This window comes from Apostichopus japonicus, chromosome 18, assembly GCF_037975245.1.
Source record: "Apostichopus japonicus isolate 1M-3 chromosome 18, ASM3797524v1, whole genome shotgun sequence".
Taxonomy (NCBI): domain Eukaryota; kingdom Metazoa; phylum Echinodermata; class Holothuroidea; order Aspidochirotida; family Stichopodidae; genus Apostichopus; species Apostichopus japonicus.
The window spans coordinates 19,754,964-19,768,054 of record NC_092578.1 but is presented as its reverse complement, the minus strand read 5'-3'; the positions used below and the strand labels follow the sequence as shown (position 1 = coordinate 19,768,054).

The following is a 13,091-nucleotide window of genomic DNA, read 5'->3' as shown; positions in this document are numbered from 1 at the left end:
AGCTTAACACCCTGTCCAAACAAGCTTGGATCTCAATCACTGCAGTTTACAAAGTCATTACAAACTAAGGGCTTCCAATTCCATCCACAAAAGTCCATGAAATACGTACAGTATAGCCAGGCTATAGTGCTGAATAACATGTGGAGTGAGTACTTGGTAATAATATATTTATCAAAATTGCAGACAATACGTTGCACATTGTTATACGGTGTACATAGGACAAACAATGGGGCATTAGACATATTGTGAATCACCTCTGGGTCAGCATGACGCCCCTCCCCCTTGGATTCACCAGTACAAAACTAAGTATTGATTCCTAACATGCAGTTACGCCTATAATAGTAGTATAGTATTACTACTAGTAGCATACTACTACTACTAGTAGTAGTAGTCTCTAGTTTATACTATGCCTACTACTAGTAATAGGTAGGCTATATCAAAATTCGGACTTCTTCATCAATTCCAAAGCGCCCGAATCGACCGCTCGCCATTTCTTCATTTCTATGATCCTTCAACTTAACTATACACGCTTGAAGTCGGGCTCGAAGTCGCCATTCTTCTCGTCTACGCTTCGCACTTTGTTTACATCTATGGGCGCAGACATCTTGATTAGGGGTGCTTGGCAGCGATTGGCTGAAACCCCAGACCTTCTCTAAGATCTATTTTGATTGGTGCTAACATACTGTGACACCGTCACCCTCTATAGAGGAAAATCAACTTGAAGTTAGCGGCAGTTGTTCACTTCAGAAGTTGGTGTAAGGTAATGTATCGTTTGCAAACAATTTATCTGCATATTAAGCAACTTCATTTATTGGATAAATAATATACGTCTTCATTGCCGGCATATAAAATCTTGCACAAACACAACTCGAAAGCGGAAAGCCATTTCTATATTCATGTTATTTCCAACGAAGGTGTAGTGGTTGTCATTTTGTCAGGTTGTTATAGGAGAACACAGGTCTGTGTTCGATTCATATGTTTACAGCAATGCAGAAATGTCTTTTAAGTTGTAACAAAGCTGGAAATCGTTGCTTCAAGGGAAAGGTATTCTCACTCGTTACCAGTAGCGTCGAGAGCCAATTTGGACCTCGGTGACACTGGTGTCTCTTGGACTGTAACCCCCCCCCCCCCATTCCCTCTCGTCAGGCCTTTACTTTACTTTGTGCTGTTTTAACTTTGTATCTTGTGTATTAAGTATTATTGCAAAATGTCTACTTCGGATATTGGTCGCATAGATAATGAGTGACAGACTAAGTTAATCTATGAGGGTCACGGCGGGATTCGGCAAGATGTTCTATTGACAGACTGAGTTAATCTATGAGGCCTCGTATTAACTTGGAATTTATCCGATCACCTCCTCGAATTCATTTGGAAGTTCAAGTCGTCTTTAACTTTTACTTACTGTTCCAAATGGCGGAGTGATTATTGTCTTGTCACTCCCAGAACAATGGAACGATTGTCCTTATATAAAAATAACCAACTGTTAGTTTTAAAATAAAACCGAAATAAAAGAACGAGTTCAAGAAGAAACGCATTTAACAAGAGAGTAAAAGCGTGACTTTATTTGTTTATTGCATATTATAAACAAGATTTGTAATGAGCAACGTTTAAGGGAGTTGTTATATGGATGAGAATTCTCAATTAGTCTGTGTAATCATGCATATAGGCTAAGGAGAAGTTATTGGCAAAACAGAAAGACATTCAAAGTAAATAATTGAAGGGATTAAAATCTGGGCAAATAAAGAACATATTCTTATCCATATTACTGCATAGTAGTAAAAATGTCACAACTTAAAGGTCTGCTGTATAGACCCACTGGCGGATCCAAGGGGGGCCATGACCCCCCCCCCCCCACCCAAAGGTGAGCCAAAAAGTGTTTCCGAACATCCGCTAAATCATATGATTGGAAATTAATAAAATCGAGAGGAATAGCAGTGGTAGACTAGTCGAAACCTTTTCGTTTTCTGGTTTAAAATTAAATGCAGAGCTCCCAACTGACCCGCAATTCGCGGGAATTAGACCCGCAGTCTAACACCCAAACCCGCTGACCCGCACAAGCGTCCGAAAAAACCGCATTGTAATTGTCAAGTATACATAAACAAATTTGCATCAAATTTTGACTTAGCAACCATCATTTCTTTAGCATTTAGCATAATAGTGTATAAAACCTCCTTTACAGCATCATTTGAACCTTTGAATTGGGGCGAACAGCGAACATTTTCATGCCACGGGAAAGAATGAATTATCACCTACTATTCAATTTATTGATGTTACACACAATAAAATGCATATTTCTCTGAAAATTTTGGGGGACAAAAGCCTTTCTAAGTGCCACCATTTTACATGTAGGCATCACCAGGATTCCAAAAAAATTCAATAGGGGAGGGGACACCCCCTCCCCTTATACCCCTCCCCCAGGACGGCGATTCGTGGCATGGACCAGCATTTGCCTTCTCAAGAGTTGGGAGCTATGTAAATGTATGAGCATGAGGATTTACAGTTTAACACCATTTTGCAGTTACAGGCTGGTTGTAAGAAATTTATAACCTATGAGAAATAAAATTTCTTGAGAAAGATGATCCCAACTTTGTTTTATAAATATTTTAGAAAATTACACCTGGGAAACATTTGTTTTAGAAGTAAATTAACATCACCTTTGTACACTTTTGTCGCACCAAATTGCATCTGAGGGCATTCAGCAATAGAAAATTTTCCAGAGGGGGGCACCCCCTCCCCTTAGACCCCTCCCCCATATCACTCTAATGCCACTTTGGCCCCTCCCAAACAAGGGCCCTGGATCCGCCAGTGTATAGACCCCAACTATAACTATCACGGAAAAACGCTTCTTGGGAATCGACCTGCCTTGTTCGTAAAATTACTTCTTTTTACCAATTAGTCTGCAACTCCTGCCACATACTTTTCCTGTATGCGGGTCTTTGTGTGAACGCTGTATGATTAACTACACTGTAGGCATGAACATATTTCCAAACAGTGTTACACGAAGAGCCTAATGGTGTTAAGAAGCTATGCAGGCTAATCTTAGAGCGTGAGGTGGATTTACGACCGTGTAGGTCGATTACATAATCACAAAACTTTCCTAGATAAAGCGTGCTATAATTGGAGCCAATAATGCAGTTCTATAAGGAAGTACAAAAGATATCAATATACATATAAAATAATAGTTAATATGTTTGATTCCATTATCGTTATCTTTTAGTTTTATAAAGCTAAAATAAAATGTTTTGATTGGGTTATAAAAAGTCATAAAACTATTGATTAAACATTAAACATTAACTGTAGTGATGTGATCATCAATTTAACTTTAACATTAAAGAAGCATTCCAGATATTAATATATTTAAAGAGTTAATAGCTATAGAAACTTGACTACAGCTCAATATTTTCTTTTTCCTTGTTAATCAAAATAAAATAAAACTGTTAGCAAACTGCTTATCCACTAGAGAGCCTGTGTAATAGAATGTGTAAAAGTAAGTTGGCCTGACGTTTCGATCCTAGCAGGATCTTCTTCACAGGCTAAATGACAAGTAACAGTATAACAGAAGGGACAAAGTACTTAGAAAAGCAAAACTAAAATTCTGTTTAAATTCAACCTTTAAAATACGATTCTGTAAAAAGTATACGCTGAAGATATATCTACTCTATAAAACAGTAAACTAATATTACAGTAAACCTTTATTTCGTTTATTGGTTTCATATGTATGGTTTCATATATATATCATCATATATATATATATATATATATATATATATATATATATATATATATATATATATATATATATATATATATATATATATATATATATATATATATATATATATATATATATATATATATATATATATATATATATATATATATATATATATATATATATATATATATATATATATATATGGTTTTACTAATTTGTAGCCTACATGGAACACAGCAGAAAAATGAAAGAAGCAATGTATTTGAGAATTTCAGGGGGATGAAGTAGATTCCATCTGAATTTTCTCAGTGGTGTTTTCGTCACTGTTAACATTTTGATTTCCTTTGGGGTTTTTGGAACTCGATGAACCTGTGGATCTAGTATTGGAACTTTCGTTAACTTTGTATCTTCCAGTCTGCCCAAAAATTAACCTCCATTCCATTTGGACCTCCTGGTTTCTCACACAGAAGATGAGAAAGATGAATAATCCTTGCAGGGAGTTGCAGATGAGGAAGAGGAGATTAAATATAAACTGGGCACCACCTATCGCGAAGAATCCAAACAGCCAGGCGAGACCCAGCAGCATCAAGATGGAGATGGCGTTTTGGATGCGTTTAATGTTTTCTTTCCTGGGATCATCCTTCTTGATTTGTGGGCGACATGTGATTTGTTTGATTATTAAGACAAACATGACCAGATTGAACACCAGCATGACAGCGATGAACAGAACAACACCAATGTAAAATGTCATGGTACCTGTTTGCGGAAAACAGCTGCAGGAGAGAGAGGATCAGATGATGTCAAAAAAATCACTGACCTTATAAATAGATGAAATATATTTAAGAGCACCGTTTTCCTAAGTAATGGTTTGTGTGAGGATAAACAGGACCAGCTCTTTCTTTGTTGTAACAGATAAAGAACCTACCCTCTGCCTTTAATCCTCTCTTTGTCCCTCCACAGTTTATCTCCTTCCTCTCCTCTTCCCCTGTTGCTTTCTTTTCACCATCCATTGTCTACTTTTAATCCCATTTCATCCATCTCATTGTGTTCACCATGCTCATTAACCTGTCTGTATTCTGTGCGTGTTTTTGTCCCCTCTGTTACTGTAACTTGTCATTTAGCCTCTGAAGAAGATCCTGCTAGGATCGAAACGTCAGGCCAACTTACTTTTACACAGATAAAGAACCTGTCTGAACTTAGTAATCCACTGATGGCCATAAATAGAAGACCTTCCCCAGTGTGTGTGATCCCTAGATGTTTGTTAACAGCCAAATGTCCCAACTGTTTGTGGTCAATACATCTTCATCAATCGCAGATATAACCAATTGTTTATATGGTCCATGCATGTTTATGATCAGCAGATTTAACCTATTGTTTATGGTCCATGCATGTAAATGATCAGCAGATTTAACCTATTGTTTGAGGTCTATGCATGTTTATGATCAGCAGATATAACCTATTGTTTGAGGTCCATGCATGTTTATGATCAGCAGAATTAACCTATTGTTTGAGGTCTATGCATGTTTATGATCAGTAGCATTAACCTATTGTTTGAGGTCTATGCATGTTTACGATCAGCAGAATTAACCTATTGTTTGAGGTCCATGCATGATGATGATCAGCAGATATAACCTATTGTTTGAGGTCTATGCATGTTTATGATCAGTAGATTTAACCTATTGTTTGAGGTCTATGCATGTTTATGATCAGCAGATTTAACCTATTGTTTGAGGTCCATGCATGTTTATGATCAGCAGAATTAACCTATTGTTTGATGTCTATGCATGTTTACGATCAGCAGATTTAACCTATTGTTTGAGGTCCATGCATGTTTATGATCAGCAGATTTAACCTATTGTTTGAGGTCCATGCATGATTATGATCAGCAGATTTAACCTATTGTTTGAGGTCCATGCATGATGATGATCAGCAGATTTAACCTATTGTTTGAGGTCCATGCATGTTTATGATCAGCAGATTTAACCTATTGTTTGAGGTCTATGCATGTTTATGATCAGCAGATTTAACCTATTGTTTGAGGTCCATGCATGATTATGATCAGCAGATTTAACCTATTGTTTGAGGTCCATGCATGATGATGATCAGCAGATTTAACCTATTGTTTGAGGTCCATGCATGTTTATGATCAGCAGATTTCACCTATTGTTTGAGGTCCATGCATGTTTATGATCAGCAGATTTCACCTATTGTTTGAGGTCCATGCATGATGATGATCAGCAGATTTAACCTATTGTTTGAGGTCCATGCATGTTTATGATCAGCAGATTTAACCTATTGTTTGAGGTCCATGCATGATTATGATCAGCAGATTTAACCTATTGTTTGAGGTCCATGCATGATGATGATCAGCAGATTTAACCTATTGTTTGAGGTCCATGCATGATTATGATCAGCAGATTTAACCTATTGTTTGAGGTCCCTGCATGATTATGATCAGCAGATTTAACCTATTGTTTGAGGTCCATGCATGATGATGATCAGCAGATTTAACCTATTGTTTGAGGTCCATGCATGTTTATGATCAGCAGATTTAACCTATTGTTTGAGGTCTATGCATGTTTATGATCAGCAGATTTAACCTATTGTTTGAGGTCCATGCATGATTATGATCAGCAGATTTAACTTATTGTTTGAGGTCTATGCATGATTATGATCAGCAGATTTAACCTATTGTTTGAGGTCCATGCATGTTTATGATCAGCAGATTTAACCTATTGTTTGAGGTCCATGCATGTTTATGATCAGCAGATTTAACCTATTGTTTGAGGTCCATGCATGTTTATGATCAGCAGATTTCACCTATTGTTTGAGGTCCATGCATGTTTATGATCAGCAGATTTAACCTATTGTTTGAGGTCTATGCATGTTTATGATCAGCAGATTTAACCTATTGTTTGAGGTCCATGCATGATGATGATCAGCAGATTTAACCTATTGTTTGAGGTCCATGCATGATGATGATCAGCAGATTTAACCTATTGTTTGAGGTCCATGCATGATTATGATCAGCAGATTTCACCTATTGTTTGAGGTCCATGCATGTTTATGATTAGCAGATTTAACCTATTGTTTGAGGTCCATGCATGATTATGATCAGCAGATTTAACCTATTGTTTGAGGTCCATGCATGTTTATGATCAACAGCATTAACCTATTGTTTGAGGTCCATGCATGATGATGATCAGCAGATTTAACCTATTGTTTGAGGTCCATGCATGTTTATGATCAGCAGATGTAACCTATTGTTTGAGGTCCATGCGTGTTTATGACCAGCAGATTTAACCTATTGTTTGAGGTCCATGCATGATGATGATCAGCAGTTTTAACCTATTGTTTGAGGCCCATGCATGATTATGATCAGCAGATTTAACCTATTGTTTGAGGTCCATGCATGATTATGATCAGCAGATTTAACCTATTTTTTGAGGCCCATGCATGATTATGATCAGCAGATTTAACTTATTGTTTGAGGTCCATGCATGTTTATGATCAGCAGATTTAACCTATTGTTTGAGGCCCATGCATGTTTATGATCAGCAGATTTAACCTATTGTTTGAGGTCCATGCACGTTCAAAAACAGCAGAATTAACTTAACATTACATTAGCACTCTTGAAATATATTCCCTCTCACTAAAGCATTAAATGTGTAATTAAATACTCCTTGAAATATATGCCAAATTATTTGGAAGGTTGATCAAAACAACAACTCTCACAAGCTAAAATTTGGGAGCAAGACTGAAGGTCATTAACAGAGGAACTGTAACCCATCAGGATGTTACTTACTAATCTCCTCTGTAATTTACTGACTTCACAGCGACCGATACTACCACAACCACAAGAGGAAGACCTGTCAAAAATGAATGTAACAGTTTATTAAGTTTAGATTTCATTAATTGATCTTGCATAGGGTGCATCATACTTCCAAACTGTCCATTACTTTGTAAATTACAGATTGCAAAGAGGATCCAGTTTGTCACTCTGGATATTTTGGAGGTAATTTTGTGGTTTAACCCTTTGAATCAATATCACATGAACCACTGTCCCTCAAACATTGCCTGTTCCCTCCCCCTCCCCCCCCCCCCCCATCACCATAGATATGAACCCTATTGCACCTCCTCTGAATATATGGAACTTAAATACTTATACAAATAATGATTACCCCATGCAACCAAAGCTGCCTTCTTCATAAAATGTTGGACACCTGAGTTAAAGACTTTAACGAACAAGATATACATGTTCATCGCCTCTACACACATCCATGCAACAGTGGCGAGACAGAAGTAGTGAATAAGGGCACCACACATGATGCAAACAGCTCCCAAATTTGCACGGTCAATCCCGATCAAGAATGAAAGGTAGAGACCAAGGAGAGCAAAGCAGAGATTAATTAAAATCTGTTGAGGTTGCTTGGACCGGAGTTTCCTGAAAGTGAAAGAAACATGTCGTTGTATTAATCCGGTATGAGTTAAAGTGCAACATTAATCTTGATATATTGAATACAGTTCAAACTACACTGCTACCAGTTCAGGTTCTATTTCCATAATATTAGCATAGTATTAGCATAATATTAGCATAGTATTAGCATAAAGCCCAATATGTAAATATAAGTTATTTATTGCCTCAACTAAAAGGACAACCTGAATGTTACCGAGGATGAAATAAAAAGAAAGTACTTTGGTTGAGTTATTAAATTTGTTAAGACAAATGGATAATATTTGCCTAATATTTTTTTTTTATACATATATGAACATACACCCTGTATGTACATATATGTAGGCCTACATACAGGGTGTATGTACATATATGTACATACTCCCTGTATGTAGGCCTACATATACATATGAACATACTCCCTGTATGTACATATATGTACATACTCCCTGTATGTACATATATGAACATACACCCTGTATGTACATATATGTAGGCCTACATACAGGGTGTATGTACATATATGTACATACAGGGAGTATGTTCATTTATATATGTAGGCCTACATACAGGGAGTATGTACATATATGTACATACTCCCTGTATGTACATATATGAACATACACCCTGTATGTACATATATGTAGGCCTATACATACAGGGTGTATGTACATATATGTACATACAGGGAGTATGTTCATATGTATATGTAGGCCTACATACAGGGAGTATGTACATATATGTAGCCAGTTATGTGCTGATGGTTATGACACTTTAAACATATTAAAGACTTACTTGATGGCACAGAATGTTACTATGGTGATGACAAGGGCAACAACTGACACCACACATCCAATGATACTCAGAACATCAAGAACAACATTATCGATATCTCCCTGTATGTCCTGTCATCAATTGAAAACAAAGAAAAACTAAATGAAATGACTATAGTCACATGCGGCAGTGAACAAACATGTGAACTAAAATCGTGATCAATTTGAACTATTGAAATAAAACGTATATGAATCATATTGGAGCCAAATAAAAGCAATAGAAAGTTAAATTCTAAAGTATCAGTTTTAATCCTATGCTTAACTGGTGTTTGATGCTATGCTTAACTGGTGTTTGATGCTATGCTTAACTGGTGTTGATGCTATGCTTAACTGATGTTTGATGCTATGCTTAACTGGTGTTGATGATATGCTTAACTGGTGTTCGATGCTATGCATGGTGTTTGATGCTATACCTAACTGGTGTTTGATGGTATGCCTAACTGGTGTTTGATGCTATGCTTAACTGATGCTTGATGCTATGCTTAAGTGGTGTTTGATGCTATGCTTAAGGAGTGTTTTATGCTATGCTTAACTGGTGTTTGATGCTATCCTTAAATTGGTGTTTGATGCTATCCTTAACTGGTGTTTGATGCTATGCTTAAGTGATGCTTGATGCTATGCTTAACTGATGCTTGATGCTATGCTTAAGTGGTGTTTGATGCTATGCTTAAGTGGTGTTTTATGCTATGCTTAAGTGGTGTTTGATGCTATCCTTAAACTGATGTTTGATGCTATCCTTAACTGGTGTTTGATGTTATGCTTAACTGGTGTTTGATGCTATGCTCAACTGGTGTTTGATGCTATCCTTAACTGAAGCTGAAGGAGTGGGTGTGGCCGTAGAGCCGTAAAAAGTTCAAACCACTCAAAAATGATGCCAGATAACATGAATGTTTACCAATTGTAAGCAATAAGTAACTTACAGTAAGTTTCAACTTTATACTGTTTCATTTTTAAAAGCTTTAATTAACCATGTAACACACAGACCCTCATGAAGAATTGATTGTCTCAATTTGGTTGAACGTGCATACTTTTAGTAATGGAATGGCTCTCTACTTATATGTATATATCGTTCCTTTATCTGACTGCCGAGATACATTGCAATTTGTCTACTAGTAGTTAGGATCTGCAACACTATCATGAGTGAGTTAAGCAAAGATAGAAACTACTACTACTAGAACTAGAAAAATAAAGCTCTCAGAGACACAGAAGCTTTCCCTGCATAAATTCCGATCACTTACCACAAGTATGGCGAAGTTTGTGAGATGATTACATCTACACTCTACAATAGGATCATCCGACTCATCATCTGGACCAGACGCCAACTCACACCCCTCTGAGGACCAACCCCCATACCCACCTGCCAACTGAAAATCCCAGAAAACACATCGCCTTTCATCACCAACACCATCCAACTGAGAATGTCAAAGAAAAGGAAAACATTTCATCAATTTCATAATACCACAAATATTAAATTCTCATTACAATAAACTTCATAAGACCACAACAGCTTGTATCAATTGCTCGTTATATTAAACTTCATAATACTACAACAGTTAAATAAATTGCTCGTTATAATAAACTTCACATGTTAACAGACGTTCCTTGTCTTTATTCCAAACAAGAATCTAACATAAACTGCAATTTGTTTTTCACCTAACCTTTACTCGTATTTGGCTCAGACTCAAAGAGTAAATCTAGATCATAATCTATTTAGAGTGACAAACTTGCCACCAGTTTATGATACAGCTGCTTACTTGGCAGGCAAAGAATCGACTCCATGCATGTAAAGGACTCCTCAATGTCAAGAGCCATCACGGCATTCTGTTCATAGTTACAGTTTGCATGATACATCATTACACTTAGTCTTTTGACCACAGTTGAAAACCATAACAACAATTTTCATGATTTAATGTCAGAGTGACTTTCATGGGACCTGAGATTAAAGCATGAATGTCAATATTTATCTCAAGGCCTTCAGAGAGTTGGGGACTTGAAAAAGCTCTTGCTTCTTGGAAACATCCACAAATTACTGATAAAACTGTTTCTTATTCACTCACAGGCAATAAATGAAATCTTGTAACTACTGGACTGCTCAGGTTATCGATGCTCTTTCCTTCAATGGTTGCCCCGACGATGAGACTTGCAACCACTTCTGTCTGGTTATCTCTGCTGGTAAAGAGATTACTTGTACGATGAATGACGAAGGTCACAGGAACTGAATCTGATGCATCTGCAGTGTGTTGAAGGAAAAATAAACTTATAGTTATATATAGGTGTAGGCCTACTTATATATAACTATAAGAAATGAACAGGCCTCAGCACAATATACTAATAGTATGAGGTTATATACTTATAGTATATAGCCTCAGCATAAAGGATAAATAGCATGTTATGTGGAAGCCCTCCCCCTCGAAAGCACATGACATCATCTCAAACACAGCCTATATTAAACAAAAACAGGCTGGATGTTTCTAAGATATTTGAAAGAATATCATTTCATGAGTTAATTTCTTAGATACACAAAGAGCACTCCATAGAGGCCTTGCGGTTATTACACATAGCACTGATCACCATATATGTTATCTGATATTTCTTTACCATACTGGATGTCATCTAGCAGAAATATTGGGAGTGTTATAGAGGCCTTGCGGTTATTACACATAGCACTGATCACCATATATGTGATCTGATCATTTCTTTACCATACTGGATGTCATCTAGCAGAAATATTGGGAGTGTTATAAAGGCCTTGCGGTTATTACACATAGCACTGATCACCATATATGTGATCTGATCATTTCTTTACCATACTGGATGTCATCTAGCAGAAATATTGGGAGTGTTATAGAGGCCTTTCGGTTATTACACATAGCACTGATCAGCATATATGTGATCTGATAATATCTTTACCAAACTGGATGTCATCTAGCAGAGTTATTGGGAGCGTTACAGAGGCCTTGACGTCATCAAGCAGAGATGGATCAATGCCTCTGTAGGTATCTGTTAGACTTTCATTCAAGTTGCCTCTGATGGTTTGCTTATCAGAGTTGAAAAAATTCCCAAATGTTATCTCAGATGAAAAATATTCTTTGTCAGCTGTAAACGCCACGGCACCAACAAATCCTCGCACATCTGTAAAGTTCACATCATCCCCTCCTTGATGTAAATTAGTCAGCTGGTTTTCCAGGGCTTGCAGAATTCGTGAGGGTGCTTCCACTGAAACATCCTCCTCATACGCATTCTCCTCGAAATCTAGAACATTATCAACAATCTCGACAGTGTTACTGGTTACCTGTAAACATGAAATGTAATCATTAGTGTTACATTAACTGATTTATAAACACGCTAAGAATTGACAACTAATCAAATTAAGAACGGGTTGGTCTTTAAGTTGCCATAACGATGACATTTACAATTGTTGCTTAATTAATGGCAAGTTATTACCAATGTTGTGACAATGTTTGTGTTCAAACTAATGAAGAGAGCTTATATATATTATTGGTGACCTAGGCTGTGACCTAGGCTGTTATAGGTGGTTTACTCACTGAATCATCATTTGATGCTTCTTTACACACCTTAGTGTGACCATTTGTGTTTCTTTCAAGAATTTCTTAGTTTAACTTAAAAACCTTCAAGGTAATAAATTTCATTTCAAATTACCTCTGGCGATGAGCTGTTCACATTAGTTATTATCTTGAGGAGTTCTGCAACATGATCCAGATCTCCACCATCAAGATCAACAGTTCCAGTGACGTCAGCCACGTCACGAGACACCTGTGTCACATTATCCGCTGTGACTGGATTGTTTTCCAAAGTCTATAAATGGAATCATAATGTAAGAGACACAGACACAGCCTGCTAGGAAGCAACTGATAATAAAGTTGAAGCTCAAAAGAAATTTCTGTTTTGATAGAATAAAATTGAGCCATGATAAGCTATAAAGGCATTGACCTCCCAGGCTGTTCTGAGCTGTAATTAGCTCTATTAATTAGTGATTTAGTCATGCAGTGATTTAGCCTTGCATACTCAGATACAGTCAAATAAACACATACATTTGTCAAGCTGTCAATGTTCACTTCCACTGACAATT

General features: G+C 36.8%; 1 protein-coding gene across 1 annotated transcript in view; it reads right to left on the bottom strand.

Annotated features, from left to right (window-relative positions):
- Positions 1–3,889: 3,889 nt before the first annotated feature.
- The window catches only part of LOC139959022 (uncharacterized), a 35,301-nt gene continuing 26,099 nt past the window's right edge, over positions 3,890–13,091 (bottom strand). Inside the window, exons 12-19 of the mRNA XM_071956534.1 lie at positions 12,662–12,817; positions 11,912–12,293; positions 11,059–11,231; positions 10,240–10,413; positions 8,964–9,073; positions 7,897–8,159; positions 7,521–7,584; positions 3,890–4,488 (exon numbers count right to left, since the gene is read on the bottom strand). Coding sequence (XP_071812635.1) covers positions 3,987–4,488; positions 7,521–7,584; positions 7,897–8,159; positions 8,964–9,073; positions 10,240–10,413; positions 11,059–11,231; positions 11,912–12,293; positions 12,662–12,817 — 1,824 coding nt within the window. The 3' untranslated portion in view covers positions 3,890–3,986. The remainder of the gene's footprint in view (positions 4,489–7,520; positions 7,585–7,896; positions 8,160–8,963; positions 9,074–10,239; positions 10,414–11,058; positions 11,232–11,911; positions 12,294–12,661; positions 12,818–13,091) is intronic.